A 21,263-nucleotide genomic window follows, 5' to 3' on the forward strand; every position below is an offset into this window, starting at 1 on the left:
GCAGTCAGCAGAGGGGCGTGTCCAGACAGGTATACATAGTTTACCACTAAGTTCTTAGTTGGATATCTGCAGGCTTCAGTTTGGTATCTTTGAAATGCTGTTCAAACTCATTTTGTGGAATGAATTAAACAGCTGAACCAGTGTCCCTTTGCCATCCACTTCTGGTGTAAGCCATATTGTTTGTCTATTATTATCTTTCACATAGTAAATCTCAAGGCTACATGATCCCCTGTACCTCTCATCACCATCAGATTTTTCATCAACAGCATGCACATTAGTGCAACTTGAAATTTTATCTTTTTCTTTTCTCTGTGCAGTCCATTTATTTCCGTCTGTCTGGCATGCTCTTTGTACGTAGGGGCCACCAACCTTTTTTGCACCGCAGACCTGTTTAATATTGACAATATTCTTGCAGATCAGCCAATGGGTGGGAGGGGTGTTAATCACGACCGGAAAATAGGTGATAAGTCAACTATAAATCGCTTATAAGTGGCTAATTCTTTCAATTTTGTTTCTAAGAGGGTTTTTCTAATGAATTTAATATTAAGCACACAGTGCATATTTTCCTCGCATGAATATAGTGATAAGTCAATTGTAAGTCACTTATAAGTCAATCGCATCATAACATTTTAAGTAACGTTTGGATATTAAACACACAGCACATATTTTCCTTGTATGAGCATATAAAATCATTGCAACACACCAATATTGGTGAATCAGTGGGAGCCTGCAACAAGACGGCCCCATCGTGGGCTGATGGGAGTTAGCGATACTCGAAGGGAGTTCCTTATGTCTAGTCAATTCTGCAATTTAGTTTTCATGGCTCTCAGCACCTGCTTTTGTCCCGCTTGCTCACATTTTTTCTGCTCAAAAAACTCAACGAGTTTGTCTTTAAGTGTTTGGACTCAAGGTGCCGAAGCAGTTTTGAGTGCTTCATTGCCTCATTAGACAGCCTCTGGGCCTGAACTCCAGCCTCCGCCCGCCCACCACCAGACGCCTTGGCCTGGTGCAGCTGGTCGTGGTTGGGGTGAAAGGGCAAGGTCAGGGCCTGAGGTCCCTGTACTGGGGACGCAGCAGTCACAGTCCGGAGAGAGTGACCGACCGACCGAGGACTGAGACAGAGCACGAACCCTCCCCCTTGTAGGTAGGTAGGATCTATCGGCCGGCAAAAGGTTTGGCTCGAGGGATGACTTTCAGTAGATCGCAGCGAGGTAGCTGCTCTGCTACTTATGAACCCCTGAGCCCGAATTAGGTCGTCTGCGAATATTTCAGCACCGGGTTCCCCACGAACATTCAGTGCGCTAAACAGGATTAGAGGCGGTGCCTAGCTGTCCGCGCTCCAGGCCAGTAGCATCGGCACTTCTCGCCAGCTGCATGAGGCTGCTCATTATCCGAGGCCAACCAGTGATCCCTGGTGCTAGGATACCACTGCGTTTAGGCGACTGATGACCTCGCGTGCATTCAACTTCAACAGTGGGTGTGACAGGGAATGAGGAATGGTGCAGCTGACTCATATTGTTTCATATCGCCAAATCATATAGTTTCCTCGCGGCCTGGTAGCACATGCTTTGCAGCCCGGTACCGGTCCGCGGCCTGGTGGTTGGGGACCACTGTTGTATGTGCCCTACTTTGTTGAATTTTCTGCAAGTTTTACCTTCAAATCTACATGTTTTGGTGTATGTGAACCCCTGCCACAACGGTAACACAATTTGTTCAGCCAAGCTGGTTTCTGTTCCGACACTGCAACTTTGTTCTTGCTCACTTTCATTGCTGACTGCAACTGAATTACTTCTCTGCGTGTGTTTTTCATTGAAACAGCAATTTCAAATGTACTCTTAAATGTAAGTTGTGCTTCAGTTAAGAGCCATTTTTGAATGCTTTCTTGTGAGATTCCACAAACTAAACAATCTCATTACAACATTAAAACCATCACTGAACTGACAATGTTCAGAAACTCTCTTCAATTCAGCCACATATGCTGAAATGGACTCCCCTTCTTCTTGATTTCACATAGGTTTTTATGAAACCTAAAGCATTCTGAAATCAACAATAGCTTCAGTTCTAAGTGTTCTTGCATCACCTTTACAATAGCAGCAAAGTTAATTTCTGATTGCTCGGTTAGAGCAGTCAAACTTCAAAGCAAAACACAATTTACTGAGCAAAATTGGGAGTCGTTTCTCATTGGCAATTTCATTTGCTTCAAAATACCAATCAAATAGCTCAGCATACATGAGTCAATTACCCATTGAGTAATAAAACTCATTAATCTTTCTGATGTAGCCAGTTATTTCTGATTTTTTTATGATTATTGTAACCCAGTACTCACTCTTTATGAAACCTGAATACTTCTGCTTATGGTCGTTTTTTAAAATGTTTGAATTTTCTCAGTGATAACATTTCAGAAGAAAATGTACAAGACTGTAACAACAACTTAAAAATAACATTAAAGCCCTAGATTCCTAAAGGAACAGACACCATTCACTCAGATAGTTCAATATGTTGCTATTTAATTGAATAACTGCTTAGTGGAAAATGTATCTCATTAAATAATTATAAACACTGCTGCATTAGAAAAGTTCCCTTACCCTGCATTGCTCATTTCTACCCCTGTCCAAGATCCATAAGACTGACTGTCCGTGTAAGCCCAATGTCTCTGCTTGCTCCTGCCCCACTGAACTTATGTTCATATACATTGACATATTTAGACAGAGACGTAATGTAAAGATTTTTATTCCTCATGTATGTGAAGGATGTAAGCAATAAAGTCAATTCAATTCAATTCAATTCACTCTGTCCGGCTTGGTTTAAACCCTTTCCACTTACATCCGTGACACCTCACATGGGTTAGAACTCCTCAACAACTTTCAATTCCCTGGTCCTGACCACCTGATTTTAAACAATGATGTCCGGTCCCTATACACTTCTATCCTCCATTAAGAAGTCTTTAAAGCTTTCTGCTTCTTTCTCAGCAAAAGACCCACCCCTTTCCCCTCCCCCCAACCCTCCTCTGTCAAGCAAAAATGGTCCTCACACTCAATAATTTCTCCTTCGACTCCTCCCACTTTCTCCAAACTCAAGGGCACCTGGGCATGCCTTTTTGTTGGCTATGTGGAATAGTCAGTCTTCCAAGCCTTCAATGGTAATGCTCCCCAACTCTTTTGCAATTTATTGATGGCTGCATTGGTGCTGCTTCATGCACCTATACTGAGCTCCCTAATTCCATCAACTTTGCCTCCAACTTCTACCCTGCCTTAAACTGACTTGGTCCATTGTTGACACCTCTCTCCCCTTTCCTGATCTCTCTGTCTTTGGAGATAAACTGTCTACTGACATCTTTTATAAACCTCTCAATTTTCACGGCTATCTTGACTACACCTCTTCCCACCCTGTCTCCTGAAAAAATGCTATTCCCTTTTCTCAGTTCCTTTATTTCCACCACATCTGCTCCCAGGATGAGGCTTTTTTTCCAGGACAACAGAAATGACTTTCTTCTTCAAAGAACAAGGTTTTTCTTTCTCCACCATTGACGCTGCCCTCACCCGCATCTCCTTTGTTTCCTGGACATCCACGCTTATTAACAACTCCATGAACCTCAGCATCCAGCACATCATTGTCTGCAACTTCAACTATCTTCAATGGGATCCTACCACCAAACACATCTTTACTTAACCCCCTCCCCCACACACTCCACTTTTCTTAGGGATTGTTCCATCCGTGATTCCCTTGTTCACTCGTCTCTACCCACTAATCTCCCTTCTGGCACGTGTCCCTGCAGATGAGAGAAATGCTACACTTGCCCATTCACCTCACTCTCACCTCCATCCAGGGTTCCAAACAGTCCTTCCAGGTGAGGCAACATTTCCCGTGAAATCTATTGCATCCGGTGCTCCAATGGACAATGGTGAGAGCTAACAAAATTTGGGGGACTGCTTTGTTGAGCATCTCTGCTCCATCCACCAAAATGGAATTTCCCAGTAGCCAACCATGTTAATTCCAATCTCCATTCACATTCTGAAATGTCATTCTGTGGCCCCTTTTTTTGCCACGATGAAGCCACTCTCAGGGTGGAGGAGTAACACCTCATATTCCATTTAGGTAGCCTAGAACCTAATGAGATGAACATTGATTTATCCTTCTGTTAATTTTTTTTCTCTTTTTCCTTTTCCCCTCCCCCTTCCCTCTTCTTCTATTCCCTACTTTGGCCTTTTATGTCTTCTCCTCACCTGCTGATCACCTCCCCGGTGACCCTCCTTCTTCCGACTCTCCATGGTCTTCTCTCCCCTCCTATTACACTCCTTCTTCTACAGCCCTTTCCCGCCTTTCCCATCCACCTGACTTCACCATTCACCTTCTACATTGTCCCCCTTCCCCTCCCCCCACCTTTTCATTCCGGCATCTTCCCTTTTCCTTTCCTGTCCGGATGAAGGGTCTTGGCACAAAACGTCAACTGTTTGTTCATTTTCACGGATGTTGCCCAGCCTACTGAGTTCCTCAGCATTTCATATGGGTGTTGCATTAGAAAATATATTTAGCACTGTATATTTAAAACCTTGCGGACTCTTGAATCTGAGCAGAGATTTATGACAGAATAATTTTATTGGAACTTCTTAACATCTGCAATGATTCAATTTTTTTGAACTAGAAGCAATATTTAGTTTTCCACAGTGTACAGAATATATGATAGAACTGGACAGGAAATAATTAGAAGTATAAGGGCCAAATACACACAAATGGCCATCTTGATTGGCATGGATGCATTTGGCCAAAAGTCCTGTGCTACTCAACAACATGAATAATTCAGGATCAACTTTGTGTCTTGAATTAAACAATAAAATCGACTTATCTTTCCAAAATGTTTACTTTTTCACCACAACTACCTTTACCACCTTCAGATGTGTGATTGAGAATTTAGTATCATTGAACTCATGCTTTGATAGATTTAATATACTGGACATGCCTGATAATAGAGAACCTAAGCTACATTGGTTACAGCATTTAACTCTTCAAACTATCTGAAAAGTAAACTTCCAAGGATGTGCAAAACAAACTGTATCAAGGTCATCCTAGGATTAATTTAATTAGACCTGCTTCCACAATATTGTGTAGAGTTTGCATTCTTCTGGGCTGTTGTAAATTTAATATCCTGATGTCATGAAACTTTCAAAAATATAAACATATCATTTGTCTATCAAAGTAAATGGAGCATTGTTCCAGCATTTAATTGTTATTGCCCCAGATATCTTCACAGCTTATATGGCTTTGCTTTTCAAAGACTTTTAAGATAGATTCATAACCAGTCCCAATCTTGCATCAACTGAGACTTATAACTTTTGTTCTCTCATAATACAGTGGTGCACTCTAGATTCACTTGTCAAACTAGATAACTTAATATTGCTTACGAAAAAGCGCTTAAGTGACTCATATGTTTCCTATCAATCCAGGAGGTGAAAAATATCCGTGTGGCATTTAGTGTTTGAATCTTTAAAGATTTCAATTAAGCATATTGTTATCCATCTTAACAACTCTGTAATTAATGTAATATCAGTCCTTGGAATTATAGACCTCAGTTGTAAATTTCTTACAATGATGGCCATTCTAATACTGCCATATTCTGAAGACACTTTAATTTCCCCTCCTCGAAGAATGTACCATGGATCAAGATAGAAATGGCGTCTCTGAATGAAGGGGAATAACTCTGAGCAGCCATTTGTTTCAATACAGTGCCCTAGACGTTACTGCTCATCTCTCACTCATTCTGTCTTTAGTTGATATGGGATTGTTGTAAGTAAGATCAGATTTAATACCAAGCTCTTGTCCTTAGGATGGGAGTAGTGAACATATCATGGAAAACTGTCTTGCTTCTATGGATTCAGTTTATACATCTGGCAGCCTCAGTAAAATAGATCATATATTCAAAGACTCCACCCACCCTGGATATTCCCTCTTTACCCCTACCCCATCAGGTAAAAGATTCAAATTCCTGAATGCACACACTGCTGGTCTCAAGTGCAGCCTTTACTCTGCTGTTACAGGATTACTGAATGATTCTCTAGTACAATAAGATGAACTCTTGATCTCATAATCTACCTCATTATGATCTTGCACTTTATTCTTTACCTGCACTGTACTATCTCTGTAGCTTTATTCTTCATTTTGTTATCGTTTTACCTTGTTCTACCTCAAAGCACTGCATAATGATTTGATCTGTATGATCAGTATTCAGGACAAGCTTTTTACTGTATTGCCACACTGTACACGTGGCAATAATAAACCAATTCCAATTCTTGATTTTAGATTTTGTGATAATTCAAGGATGATGATACATTTCCAAACGAGCACAATACATGTTTTGTGTGTAATTTTTCTTGGTCAGATCTGCCTAACATGGCCCACATAATTCACATGAAAAGCACGGTAAACATAATCTCATTTTTACATCATTCAGAATATGCATTTTAACACAAAATAAATGTCCTCTATAGTTAGAACTAGGAAATGTCCCATAGTAAATGTTTGTCTCTTTATAATCTCACATTCTCATTCTTGCCACTTCAAAAAAATCATTTCTTTTCATAAATGGTTTGATCTAGAATTAAAAGTTTATGTCACACAATTATATGCTGCATTAATTATTATGATATTTTTGGGAATTAACAAAATTAAACAAGTTTTTAAAAATATTATTTTGGGTGGCAAACACCTTGTTAAAGGTTAGATGCAGAAGGTATGACTTGTAATATAGAATCTCAGTTTTTGATTTGGAGTGAATTTCCTGGCAGTCTGTTGATATTTTCCATAAACAAAAGTAATTCTGTTTCACAAAATTAATGAAATCTATTGAGAAGTGAGTTCAATAAACTTAAGCCTCTCCATTGGATTTGAAAAAGGAAAAAAAGTTAAAACAATGAAGCATTCACTGCCATGAAGAAATAAATATTCATCCATTGAGTAATGTGGCATGCGAATAGGCCTTTTGGCCCAAATTGTACATCCTAACCAAGGGCATCCTCAATACTAGTCTCAGTTGTCCACATTGAGCCCATAATTACTCAAGCCCTTTGATGCACCATCAATAACTCTCGGAGACGTGAGGCGAGAGATAGGCTTTTATTAGCTGGAAGAAAGCACCGTCAGCAGCAAGAGACCACCACACAACATCCTGGAGACTGAGGGAGGAGCAGTGCCTCCAATCGCCTTTATACAGGGGTCTGTGGGGGGAGCCACAGGAGCAGTCAGTGGGGGGGGGGGGGCGTTTCCAGACAGGTAAATGTAGTTCACCACACCCTTCCCCTCCAGGTGCCCATCCGAATGCCTCTAAAATGTTGCAATTGTGCCTGTCTTGACCATTTCCACCAGAAGCTCATTTCAGGTACTCACTACTCACCATCCTCTGGGTAAAAAAGGTCTCTTTCAAATCTCTCCTCTCTTATCTTGTATCTGTGTTCTATTGTTTTGGATTCCCCAAACCCTGGGAAAGACTGACCATCCACCTTATTCATATGATTGTATAAACTTCTATGAGGTCGCACCTCATTCTCCTCTGCTCAAAGAAACCTATGATCTCCTGCAATCCAAGTTAAGAAGCAGACATGATTAAAATTGCATCCAGGACTTGATGAGCGTGTCAGTGAAAGAACAGAATCTATCATTGAGACTAATGAACACTGGTTGAAAAGCAAAAATCTACATTTGCCTGAAATCATAAATATAAAACAATAAATCCTGGAATTGCTCAGTTGGTCAAACAGTATCTGTCCTGCCATTCATATGAAAGGCCATCAACATGAAATGTTACCTATATTCCACTCTAAATAGTTGGTACCTGTCCTGCTGAATGTTTCCAGTATTTATTGTTCTTATGGATAATAAACACACGTGGGCAGACAGAAGAGGCTTTAAGCTGATACATTGTTTCCTTCCTTTGATGCTGAGTATCTCCAGCATCTTCAGTTTTTTTTTACATTTTCAAGACAGGTTGTCCATTATTTTAAAGAAGGTGATAGATGGGATAGTCTCCTTCAACTGAGTTATCTCAGTAATGATAACGAAACAAAATGAATAACAAAATCTGCCAAATATTGTATTAAAATCCTGATATTCCAGGGATAAAGACGTCAAGTGGACTCTGCCTCTGCTACTGAAAGTCAGTAGCAACCAGTAGTTAAAAATGCCCAATACATCACCGCCACCAGCCTACCCACCATCAGTGAACTCGGGTTAATTAGGGAACATCAGCGATGACCCTCTCCTGTTAGACTGTTCCAGGTAACTTGGTTTTTATTCTTACCTCTCTTCTAATATTTGTATGTCTGTGCACTTGTAACGCTACCAGGACACTGTAATTTCCTTTGGGATCTAAAAAGTATCTATTTATCTGTCATTTGGCCCAATTAACTGGCTGCCCCAATTAGCCAAAGCTTCATGAAAATAGTTTTAAAGGTATACAAAAAGACAAGCTACCGTTTAACTGGGTACAAATTATGTAATTAAGTTCAAAGTACATTATCAAAGTATGTGTACGTTATACAACCTTGAGATTTGCCCCCATAGAGGCAGCCACAATACAAAGAAACCCTAACGAATTTAAAAATGAGCAACACCCAATGTGCCGAGAGAGAGAAAAAGGAAATCATGCAAACAATAAAGCAAGCAAATAATGTTTAGAACTGAAGTCGATGAAAGAAAACCTATCCACAGCCTCAGATCAGCGGAGAACCGAGTAAATGTCAGGTTGTAGCGAGCTGAATCGGCCCATCCCTGGCCTCTCTTCCCTTGTGGTTCGTAGTTTGCTGAAGTAGTGAAATTGTTTCATTTTTCACTCCCGGCTTTTTCGGGCAACGCCAAACTTGAACCGCAGAGAGTAAAGTTCTGAATTGTCTTACTGCTTATTTCTTACTCTCAGTTTGTGGTGAACTACGTCTACCTGTCTGGATATGCCCCCTGCTGATTGCTCCTGTGGCTTCTCCCGCAGACCCCTGTATAAAGGCGATTGAGGCCTGAGCCCGGCCTCTCAGTCTCCAGGATGTGGTATGGTGGTCACTCACTGCTTGTTCCTTCTTCCAGTCAATAAAAGCTGATATCTCGCCTTACGTCTCAGAGTGAGTTATTGATGGTGCATCACAGTTACAACAATCACTGCTTTTTGAACAGAAACCAACACAACGGATGTTATTTAAAACCTGCTCTAAAGATGGTGCGGTGTAGTAACGCGAATGACACTAGTTAAAAATTGTTCAACAAGTCTCCTGGCCCAATTAAGCTGTATAGCGTCCCAACTAAACGAAATGAATCAGGGCTATTTTTGTGATTAGTGTTTGTTAAGAATTGTCCCAAAATAAGCGGGTGCGGCGATTAATGAGAATCGGGAAAGATGCTGGAAAACGGTCAGCAATATGATTAAGGATCCCACCTGTCCTGCTCATGGTCTTGTTTCTCCGACTCCCATCAGGGAAGAGGCTACGCAGAATCCATCACCAGACTGAAAAACTTATTTCCTCCAAGCTGTCAGTCTGATCAAAACCTCCACCACCACTATACTATTTCTTGTCAGTCACCTTATGTACTGTGCCTTGCATCACTTTAATGTACAATACAGTCTGTGTACATAAACTAATCTTATGTATTTATATTTATGCTGCATCGGATCAGGGTAACAAACATTTCGTTCGCTTTTACACTTGTGTACCGACGAATGAGAATAAACAGTATAGAATCGTGAATCTCCTATCGGAGGATGAGATCAGACAGTCTCAATCATGGCCTCTTCCAAGTAGTCACAGGACAGGCAGGCAGGCAGGCAGGGAGGAAGGGGCGGGCGGCCGAACGGCGATGGCCGGAACTGACGGATATTGCTGCCCCGAGATGAGCTGCTGTTGATGAAATTTGTCTGATCCTCGGCGCTTTGGACTCCGAATTAAGGTGAGTCTGCAATTTGGAAGCGGGGGTATGGGGTCGGGGGCGGAAAGAGCAGGGGAGGCGAGATTTGGCCCATGCTCCTGTTGGCTCAGGGAGCACGGGGCGGAGGCTGTGTGACTGGATGGTTGGAAGTGTTATTTGTCTGATATGGCCGAGCCCAAACCTCAGTACCTTATTGTGATAATAAGGTGCAACCGGGAAATGTTGTTTGATATCTGCTTTACATGTTAAATACAGCGAAACACTAGTTCCTTTTCATTGACTGGTTAGGCCTTTATGGATATACCGGCACCTTTCATGGTCATTCAGATATCAGTTTTAATTTTAGCTTAATGACTCAGAACGCTCCAGTGGAATATTACTAAGCAAAGTTGAGCAATAATAATTACTACAAGCGATAAAAATGAAGGTGGTCATTTAGCACTGTTTTGGAATCGCCTAGAAGTAGAAATTGAGAGCGTATGAGTGGTTTGGATGTGATAATCAACATTACAGTGACGGTCTCCAGGGATATGGACCAAATACAGGTAATTGAGACCAGCTCAGGACAGCATAAGATGAGTTGTACCTAAAAAATTATGACTTAACGTAAATTGCTTGTAATTAAAAGGGGGAGCCATGGTGGGCGAATGACAGAGAGAGTGTGTTCTAGTTACAGAGACGTGTAATGATGCACAGGAGTGTAATGGGTAGGACAAATTATAGAAGCATAAAAAAGTACACCGAGAAATAGAGAAAGGGTAGAGTAAAGTGATGAAAAGTCTGTGCATGTAGCATTCACAGCAAGACAGATGAATTGATGGCTCAGACAGATATAAATTGGTGTGAATTGTTAGCCACTATGGAAATGTTGAAAATTGATGAAGGTGGTCTAGAATACTTAATATTTTGGTGGAATAGTTAGATGGATAACAAGATGTTGATAAGAAATTGCGAGCCACCTAACACCATGTGCAAACCTAACAACATGAAGCAAAAAAAAGGGGGACATGCAAGCAAGCTAATTGTGGGCAATTTTAATCTTGTTATCGACTGAGAAAAGTAACCTTCAAGTATGATCCATCCTGTGTACTGTAGTTTCTTGGAACCAAGCATTATTTGTCACAGACACAAGAGATGGTGTGTGTATTGCTCATTATGGAATAACAGGGAACAACACTGTCTTAGATTGAGAGATAATCAATTAATAATTTTGTAATACAGGATTCTCAGGGGAAGAACGATCATATAATGGAACTTGACATTCTTTTGAGAATATAAAACTTAAATCTGAAACAAATATTTTAAATTAAAGATTGTTTGACGTGGATTTGAGTGAAATTAAAGACAGCGGTGGCATAGATATAAGGAATTACGTAACAGTAAATTTGTAGTCTTTCAAGAAATAAAGACTCTACAAGGTAAAACAAAGAAACCAGGATAATTTCATATTGAAATGCTCTGTGACAAAAATTAGTGGAAGGCCAGAATGTGGGGAAGATTAGAAACCCAGTAAAAAGGGAGACAATAGATTACAAACATAATCTGGCAAGAATTATGAAAGCATGCAGTGAGCAATTTGATAAGTATACAAAAAGTAGGTAAGTGTTGTTCCCTTGAGGTGAAAATTTTGAGGAATTAATTATGGAAAAATAAGGAGATCGTGGAATGTCATAGAAACTTTCTGCATCTTTCATGGTTGAAAACTTGACAATGGCAATGACAGTCAAAAATACAATGGAAAACAGAGGAGGAACCTAAATGAATCACACAATTGCAGTGTAAATTAATGGTATTACAGGTTGACAATGCCCATTGAACTAATTGCTTGCTGTCTAAAGTCTTAGATTATGTGATCTTGAAAAATATTCTGGATTCTACCAAGGTCTTAGCAGTTGAAAACCCACAAATGCTAATCATGTTTGATTAGTTTATTAGATTCCTTTGAAGATATAATGAGTAAAGTGGATAAAGGGAAATCTGGAGATGTGTAATTTTAGTTTTCAAAGATTTTTGATAATATGTCTCATTGGACGTCACTGCAAACGCTAAGAGCTTATAGTATTGGGAGTTATGTGTTCGCATAGATAGTGTATTGGTCAACCAGAATAAGAGGTCAGTGAAGTGATACAGATCAAATGGAGAGGAAGGAAATAATTGAGCAACATCGGTACAGTGGTTACGAGTCAATAATCCAAAAAGACACTGTTGCTGCCAAATGAGAAGATAATAAAAACAGGAAATGTTGTTAATACTCAGCTGTTTGAGCTGGAAATATGGATAGAGCAACATTTCAGACTGATGTTATTTCATGATGTTATTGCAGAGAAGGGGAGAACATTGCAGAGAAGGGGACTAGCTGGGAGGAACAAAGGGAATGTCTATGATAGGATGAAGAAGAATTGACACAAGAGGTAGTGCCAACTTAAATAAATTCAACAATCCTTAACTGGTTCTTGGTCACCACTGTATCACAAATGTTATCTTTGTTCTCTCCAAACTTCATCCTTCTCTGCAATTTTAACATGTTTGATTTCTAACTATTCCTAGTTTTGCAAAAGGTAATCAAGCTAAAATCTTAGCCGTTTTCTTTCTGTGTAGATACTGCCTGACTTGCTGAAATTTAACACAAACTTTCACACCAATTCACTGCAGAGAAGTTTCAATTGGAAGGGCAAATGACCAGATGTCAGGGTACATATTGTTATAAACAACATCAAAAGCGAATGAGGTTCTACAGAATGAGCATAGGGTGTAAGGTAAGAAGCAGGACCTCGAGAGTGATGATCTCCAGATTACACCTAGATCCATGTGCTCATGAGCTTAGAAATAGAGAAATAGGCCAGATGAATTTGAGGTTGAGGAGCTGGTGTAGGGGGCAGCAATTCAGTTCTTGGACGATTGGTATCCCTACTGGAGGAGAGGTGACCTATACAAGAGGGAAAAAGTGACATTTGAACAGAGGAGCCAGTGTCTTCCCAGAAAATTGTCTAGTGCTACATGGGCGAGTTTAAACTAGATTGGCAGAGGGATGGGACTCTGCGCAGGAGCAATTTGTGCAATAAAGCGAAAGCCAGTAGAAGCTAGTAATCAGCATAGCCAGGGGCACAGTAAAGGGAAGGGAAGGAATACTCAGTTAAACTGTGTTTATTTCAATGCACAAGGTTTAATGGATAAGGCAGACACACTCAGAGCATAGATTGGCTCTGAGAACTGGAATGTTATAACCATAGCAAACCTGACTCAAAGAAGAGCTGGACTGGTAGCTCAGTATTTCAGGATACAGTTACTACAAGCATAGTAAAGAAACAGTTAAGTAAGAAGGGGGTGTTGGCTTTATGATAAGGAAGGACATAGCAGTATTACTTAGATGGTATTCTTGGAGGGAGACCATATGGATAGAAATAATCAGGGGAGGGCCACTCTAGTAGGGCAGTATTTATAGACCCACCCCAGGAGACAGTGGGAACTTGAGGAAGCAGATATGTTCATAGAGGGCCTTACTTCGAGAGTGCAATACTGTACTTCCTGTTAAGGAATGAAATGGGGTCATGTAACAGAAGTGACATTTAGAAATCTCTTTGCTTCTATTGATTGTAGTTCTACTAGTTTTAAGATACTGATGGAAAAAGAGAGAGTAGGTTCACAATTTAGGGTCGTAAACTAGAGCAAGGCTAATCTTGGGGGAACGTGGTGGGGGCTAGCAGACATCAATTGAGTGAACATACTTAAAGGGAAAGGAGGGGAAGTGGGAGGCTTTTAAAGAGTGTTATATCAAGAGCCCACTAGCAGCATGTTTCTATTAGAATGAATGGTAAACCTGGCAAGTTTAGGGAACCTTGGCTAATGAGAAATACTGAGGCTCTGGTCGAGAAAAGGGGAAATGTTGATTTGGTTTAGGAGGTCAGGGATGAGTAGATCACTGGATGACTATAAAAAGGTTAAGAATACTCTTGAGGAAAATTAGGAGGGCAAAGAGAGTACATGAGATGGACCTGGCCAGTAAGGTTAATGAAGGTCACGAGATTCTATAGCCATATTAAGTGTAAAAAAAACGATGGCTAGGGAGATTGTCGGTCCCCTTAGAGATCAGTACAGAACCTACATTTCTATGTCTTGAGCTGCAAGAAATTGGTGGGACTTATAATGGATATTTCTCCAATGTGCTAATTGAGGAGAAAACTATGGTAGCTCTAGAGTTAAGAAAAATAAGATGTTTTGAAGGACACTCACAATACCAAAGAGGAGTTGTTTGCAACCATACAGCAGGTTAAATTCCCAGTGCATCCTCAGACTTGCTGGGAAGCTAGAGAAGAAATTGCACAGAAATTTCATTGTTGGCCAGTAGAGAAGTTACCAAAGACTGGAAGGTGGCTAGTGATCCTCTGTTATTTAAGGGTAGCAAAGACAAGCCAGGGATATGGATCGAGTTGACAGAGGAAGTGGCTGAGGCAGATCAAATTGTATCATTTAAGAAGCAGTTGGATTGGTACAGACAGGGCCAGGGCTCAGAGGGGTACTGACTGGAGGAAATTTGTGCTAGTAGGTTATGCCAAAAGGTCTGTGTCCATGCTGTATTGCTGTATGATTGTAATTTATACCTGTTTCAGATCACTGGCATCTGCAATTTTTCCTTTCCCTTAACTGAGTGAAAAGATGTTTCATTTCTATTATTGCTTCTATCTTATCTAATCAAAGCAAAATATGAGTTAAAATGAATTTGCTCTGTCTTGTTGATGAGTAGCTCAACTATATTGTACTGTAATATTCATTTGAACCAAAGATTCTTTGTGTTGGGTGGCTTTGTGCTTGCTTCGAGGAGTTTGTTCTTCTGCCTGAAAGCTGCCACAATATCATAGCTGCTGATGTTATTACAGCTCAGGGCATCAGAGTTTGGAGTTAAGTTCTGGCATCTGCAAGAAATTTGTAGGTCCACCCCCCTGTATAAGTGAGGCTTTCCTCTTGATAGTTTTCTCTCGCGTTTTAAGTATTTGTAGGATTATTAGCCAGTGTACATTGCCCTGGAATTGGGCTTGGATTAAATAAGTGAGTTGTTGAGTCGTGTGGCTTGTTGGGCCAGAAGGCTTGTTTGCGCTGTATCTCAAAATAAATAAATTGTTCAACAGTTTGAAACTTTTCAAGAAAGGAAAGAAACTGTATTGGGGCATTGGTGTTTTACCATATTAATTAGTGGTGATGTTGTTCAAATGAAGATACTTATACAAGTTTGCCAAGAAATAAATTTTGTAGGTTCAAAGGGATATTAATTGTGAAAGAAGAAATTCTAGCAGTTGGAACTAAACATGAGGCAGAGTGAGATAATCAGTTATGGGTTTAAAGCACCTGATAAGATAGGAAGAACAACAGCAAGATTTAAATAACTCTGAAAAGAAGTAATTAAGTCAAATAGGCAAGGATAAAAAGAATGGCTGAGTAATGGATGTCAGCATTGATCTTAAGGGCCAGAATACAAAACCATTCAATTAATGCCACAGTTTTATAAGTCTCTGTGGCTAGTTTTCAGTGCAGCATCTTGAGAGATGTAATTTGGTTATGTTATGCAGCCATTAGTGAGCACTATTTGTTCAGGGTTGAACTTTTATCTTCAAAAGAACAAGCTTGCCTTGGGAGTTCTTCCCAGTAGAAAGGTACAAGCCTTGAGGAGGGTTCTCCCAGATTAAATTCCATCATGTCAAAATCAGGTTTGCAAGCTGTATGAATAAAAATAAACAAGAAAGTCTGCAGACGCTGGAAATCCAAAGCAATGCACACACTTGTATTGGCCCAAAGAGTTGACTGTTTACTCTTTTCCATAGATGCTGCCCGGCTGAGTTCTTCCAGCATTTTGTGTGTGTTGAGTAAAAATTTTTAAAAGCAGTAAAGTAATTCCCCGTAACTAAGTCGGAGTTACCAAATGGGGTTTTTTTTTGACAAACTGCTAAATGTTTCTGAGAAATTCGGAAGCATTTAGAAAATTCTAAAACCACACAACAAAAAAAAAATTGAGTAACTATAAATAAAATACTTTTTAAAGACTTCCTCTAAACAATTCACTTTCATGAAGATCTTTTGAATATATAAATTAACAAGTTAATTTGAGATTTTAAGACCAGGAGGCGTTGGAGCAGAATTACATCATTCAACCCATCCTGTCTGCTCCACCCATCCTGTCTGCTCCACAATTTCAATCACAGCTGATCTAGTTTTCCTCTAGTTCCAATCTCTTGCCTTCTCCCCATATCGCTTTATGCCATAACCAATCAAAAATCCATCAACCACTGCCTCAAATGTACATGAAGGCTTGGCCTCCATAACTGCTTGAGGCAAAGAATTCCATAGATTCACCACTCTGGATAGAAATTCCTCCTCATCTCCATTCCATACTCTATACTCCATACTCTATTCTGAGGCTTGGTCCTCTGAACTTAGACTCTTCCACCGTAGGAAATATTCCCTCCACATCCACTCTTTCAAGGCCTTTCGCCATTCGATAGGTTTCAATGAGGTCACCCCTCTTCTGAATTCTAGTGAATACCACCCCAGAGCCAGCAAATGCTCTTCATATAACAAGCCATTCAATCCTAAAATCATTTTTGTGAATCTCCAGTTTCAGCACATCCTTTCTAAGATAAGAGGGACAAACATGCTCGCAATACTCAAAGTGAGGCCGCACCTGTGCTTTATAAGGTTTCACCATTCCCTGCTTTTTTATTCTAGTCCGAAATGAATACTAACATTACATTTGCTTTCCTCACCATGGTCTCAACTTTCAAATTAACCTTCAGGGAATCCTGCACAAGAATTCACAAATCAACTTTCACCTCAAATTTTTGTATTTTCTCTTCATTTAGAAAATTGTCAGCCCTTTCATTTCTTCTACCAGTGCATGACCGTACACTTCCTGACACTGTATTCTATTTGCCGTTTCTTTGTCCATTCTCCAAATCAGTTGAAGTCCTTCCATAGTCCCTCTACTTCCTCAAAAATACTTGCCCACCTTTAAAATAGTACATTTGTTATTGTTTACATTAGCTATCATTGTCCTATCACCCAGGAGATAAAACCATGGGCACAAGGGCAATATAGGACCCGACCAATTCCCCAACAAATCAAAAACTTTACACCAAAATTGGCGAACCATGGCACACTCCCAAATTATGTGAAAATATGTAGCCACCTCATTTTTACATTTCCAGCGTAAATTATTATCACCAATACCAATTTTGTAGAGTCTAGCTGGTGTCCAATAATATCTGTGTACTATCAGAAGTTTTTTTCTGTTTCTTAGTTTTATACATTTTCCTGTCATGGGATGGCTATGTAAATATGCTATACTGTATTTGCTCTATGATATACTGTGCTGCTTTGTAAAATAAGAATAAATAATAATAAAATTTTGAATTACCAAAAAAAATCTACCTGCTCTTCCACCTTTCTTCATATCATCTGCAAACTTTGCAACAAAGCCATCAATTCCATCATCCAAATCATTGACATATAACATAAAAATAATCATTCTCAACACAGACCCCGGTGGAACATCACTAGTCTCCAGCTGTCAGCTAGAAAAGAGGTCCCTTCATTCGCACTTTGCCTCCTGCCAATCAGCTACTACTGCATCCATACTAGAATTGTTCCTGCAATATTATGGGCTCGTAGCTTGTTAAGCAGCTTCATGTGTGGCAGCTTGTCAAAGGCCTTCTGAAAATCTAAGTACACAATTATCAACTGATTCTCTTTTGTCTTGTTATTTCTTCAAAGAACTCCAACAAATTTGTCAGGCAAGATTTTCACTTCAGGATGCCAAGCTGACTGTGGCCTCCAAGAACCCCAAGACCTTATCCTTAATAATCGCCTTCAACATCTTCTGAACCACTGAGGTCAGACTAACTGGCCTATATTTTCCTTTCTTCTGCTTCTCTCCTTTTTTGAAGAGTGGAGTTACATTTGCCATTTTCCGTTTCTCTGGAACTATTCCAGAATCTAGTAATTCTTGAAAGATCAATACTAATGGCTTCATAATCTCTTCAGCCACCTCTTTTGGAACCCTGGGGTGAACACCATCTGGTACAGGTGACTTATCCACCTTCAGAACTTTCAGTTTCCCCCAAGAACGTCCTCTCTAGTTATGGTATCTTCACACATTTCATGACTCCTGACACCTGAAACTTCTACCATACTGCTTGTGTCTTCCACAGTGAAGACTCATGCAAATACAAATTCAGTTTGTCCACCATTTTGTTGCCCCTATTACTACCTCACCAGTATCATTTTCCAGCAGTCTGATATTGCCTCTTTTTCACACTTTATATATCTGAAGAAACTTTTGGTATCCTCTTTAATATTGTTGGCTAGCTTACTTTTGTATTCCATTTTTACCTTCTAATGACTTTTTTAGTTACCTTCTGTTGGTTTTTAAAAGCTTCCCAATCATATGCCCTCTCTTTGGCTTCTATGTTGTCTTTGACTTGTTAGCCACAGTTGGGTCATCTTGCCTTTAGAATACTTTTGCGTCTTTGGGATGTAAATATTTTGGGCCTTCCAAATTGGTTCCAGAAATTCCAGCCATTGTTACTCTGCTGTTGTCCCTGCCAGTGTTCTTTTCCAATCAATTCTGGCCAACACCTCTCTCATGCCTCTGTAATTCCCTTTACTGTAATATCGATACATCTGACTTTACTTCTCTATCTCAGATTTCATGGTGAATTCGATCATATTATTATCATTACCCCTAAGGGTTCTTTTACCTTAAGCTCTCTAATCAATTCTGGTTCATCACACTATGCCCAATCTAGAATAGCTGATCCCCTAGTGGGCTCAACCACGAGCTGCTCTAAAAAGCCATCTCATACACACTGTAGAAATTTGCTCTCCTGGAAACTAGCACAAATCTGATTTTTCTAATCTACCTACATATTGAAGTCCCCATGACTATTGTAACATTGCCCTTTTGGCATGCATTTTCTATCTCCTATTGTAATTTGTAGGTCATGTCATTACTACTGTTTTGGGGGTCTGTATACAACTCCCATCAGGGTCATTTTATCCTTGCAGTTCAGATCTATCCACAATGATTCAAAACCTTTTGACCCTATGTCACCTCTTTCTAATGATTTGATTTCATTTTTAATAAAAGAGCAGCGCTGCCCCCTCTGCCTTCCTGACTATCCATTTGATATAATGTGTATCCCTGGACATTAAGCTGCCAGCTTTAATCTTTCAACCATGTTTCAGTGATGTCTACAACATCATATCTGCCCGTCTGCAACTGTGCTACAGATTTATCTATCTTCCATAAACTGAGCGCATCCAGATACAACACCTTCAGTCCTGTACTCATCCTTTTCAATTTTGTCTGCTTTTTTTACGTTGTAACTCATCCTGTTGACAACAATTTTGCCTGATCAACAGCCTCCCCTCACTACACATTGCCTCTGTTTGTAAACCAGCTACCTCATCTTCAGCATCATTCACTGTTCCTATGACACTAGTTACATTGAAATATAGGCAGCACAAGAAGCTAGTCACACCACGTTCAACTGGTTGATTCCTAACTTGGTCTGAGGTACTACCAATATCTGCCTTCACAACCTTTCCACTAGCTGTTTTGGCACAATAGTTTCTGTCCCTTTGCAACTCTAGTTTAAATCCTACTGTGCAGCATGAACTAACCTTCCCGTTAGGATACTAGTCCCCCTCCAGTTCAGGTGCAAAAAAATCTTAAGCCCTCTCTCCTGCACCAACTCCTTAGCTACATGTTAAACTCTATCATCTTCCTATTTCTGGCTTCACTAGCATGTGGCAGGGGTAGCAATCCTGAGATCACAACTCTGGAGGTCCTGCCCTTTAACATAGCACCTACTTCCCTGAACTCCCGATGCAGAACCTTGTTACTCGTCCTACCCATGTCATGGTACCTACATGGACCACGATTTCTGGCTGTTCACCTTTCATCTTAAGAATACTGATGACTCGATCCAAGATACCTTGCACTCCTGGTACCCAGGAGGCAACATACCATCTGAGAACCTTGTTCTGGCCCATAGAACCTCCTGTACATTTCCCTAAAGAACAAATCCCCTACACAGCATGCCTCTTCTCCCCCCTCCTTTCTGAATCACAGAGGTAGACTCAGTATTGCCCCCCCCCACCCCCCGGGCAGCATCCAAAGTAGTATATCTGTTGTTGAGGGGGATCGCCACTGGCTCCTTAACCCCTTTTCCCTTCCTGACTGTCACCCAGTCTCCTATGTCTTGCATCTTAGGTGTAACTACCGCTGTATGTGTCCTATCGCCCCCTTCAGCCTCAAAAATTATCCAGAGTTCATCCAATTCCAGCTCCAACGGCTTAATGTGTTTTTTTAGAAGCTGCAGCTGGATGCACTTCTCACAGTTGTGGTCAGGGATACTGGAGGTCTCCCTGCCTTCCCACATCCCGCAAGAGGAGCATTCAGCTATCCTGCCTGGCATCTCTACTGCCCTAGTTCAGCAGATATAAGGAAGAGAAGGAAAATGAGCTTTTTTTTTTCCTTTACTTTCTCTGACTGAAGCCTCGAAGAGCTGAAGCTTCAAGATCACCATCTGACTGCGTCCATTCAGATGATGGATGCAGTGACGATGGTCTCTTTGCTTGCCCCTGCCTTCCTTTAATATGCTTTTACTAATCAATCCCAGGTCACTGGTCAAGGCTCTATTACACTGTCGTGACCTGCTACTGCCTTTTATCCTCAGACAGTGGACCTGATTGAAGTCCTTTCCTCTCCAAACTTCTGATGTCAGGTTTGGCCCCTGGTTAAAGAACCATTATTGGAGAGACATAAAAGTATTTTTACAATAATAATTAATCTTTAAAAATGTCTTTAAAATGTTCAACTGGTACCCAGATCATTTCCATTCACATCAAAGGGAGAATACTTGTTGTATCTCAGACCTGGTGGAGAATTCCCTGATGTAAGTGAGGTACATTTCACGTAACTTCCTCCCCAATCTCAGTGTGCAAGGTGTGAATAGTTATTTCTCAAATTCACTGTGCCATCTATTGCTTGTACTCCATAAGTTATGGTATCGTGGAAGTTTAATTTACAAGTCATTTTGCATTGATGAATAGTTTTTTTTTTCTCTTGCTAGTGTTCAGAATGACAGCAATCAAGCACGCATTGCAGAGGGATATTTTCACTCCAAATGATGAACGATTGCTCAGCATTGTCAATGTATGCAAGGCAGGCAAGAAGAAAAAAAACTGCTTTCTGTGTGCTACAGGTACAGCTCAAAGTGGTTTTTATTTGTGTTTCTTAAGCACATATTTCTATATTAATCAAAGTCTTTTTTTGTTAATTTAAGATTCAAGATTGTTTAATGCCATTTCCAGTG

The 21,263-nt window shown here is 40.2% G+C and overlaps 1 protein-coding gene across 3 annotated transcripts in view; it reads left to right on the plus strand.

Moving 5' to 3' along the window:
* Positions 1 to 21,263, plus strand: part of exoc1 (exocyst complex component 1) — a 100,444-nt gene that overhangs the window by 13,311 nt on the left and 65,870 nt on the right. For 2 of the 3 annotated variants that reach the window (XM_059989230.1, XM_059989232.1), the window contains exon 2: positions 21,021 to 21,152. In XM_059989230.1, coding sequence (XP_059845213.1) covers positions 21,021 to 21,152 — 132 coding nt within the window. Of the gene's footprint in view, positions 1 to 9,811; positions 9,919 to 21,020; positions 21,153 to 21,263 lie in introns of those variants that run through there. The other variant, XM_059989231.1, reaches the window with a different exon arrangement.

The sequence above is a fragment of the Hypanus sabinus genome, chromosome 14 (genome assembly GCF_030144855.1).
Source record: "Hypanus sabinus isolate sHypSab1 chromosome 14, sHypSab1.hap1, whole genome shotgun sequence".
NCBI lineage: Eukaryota > Metazoa > Chordata > Chondrichthyes > Myliobatiformes > Dasyatidae > Hypanus > Hypanus sabinus.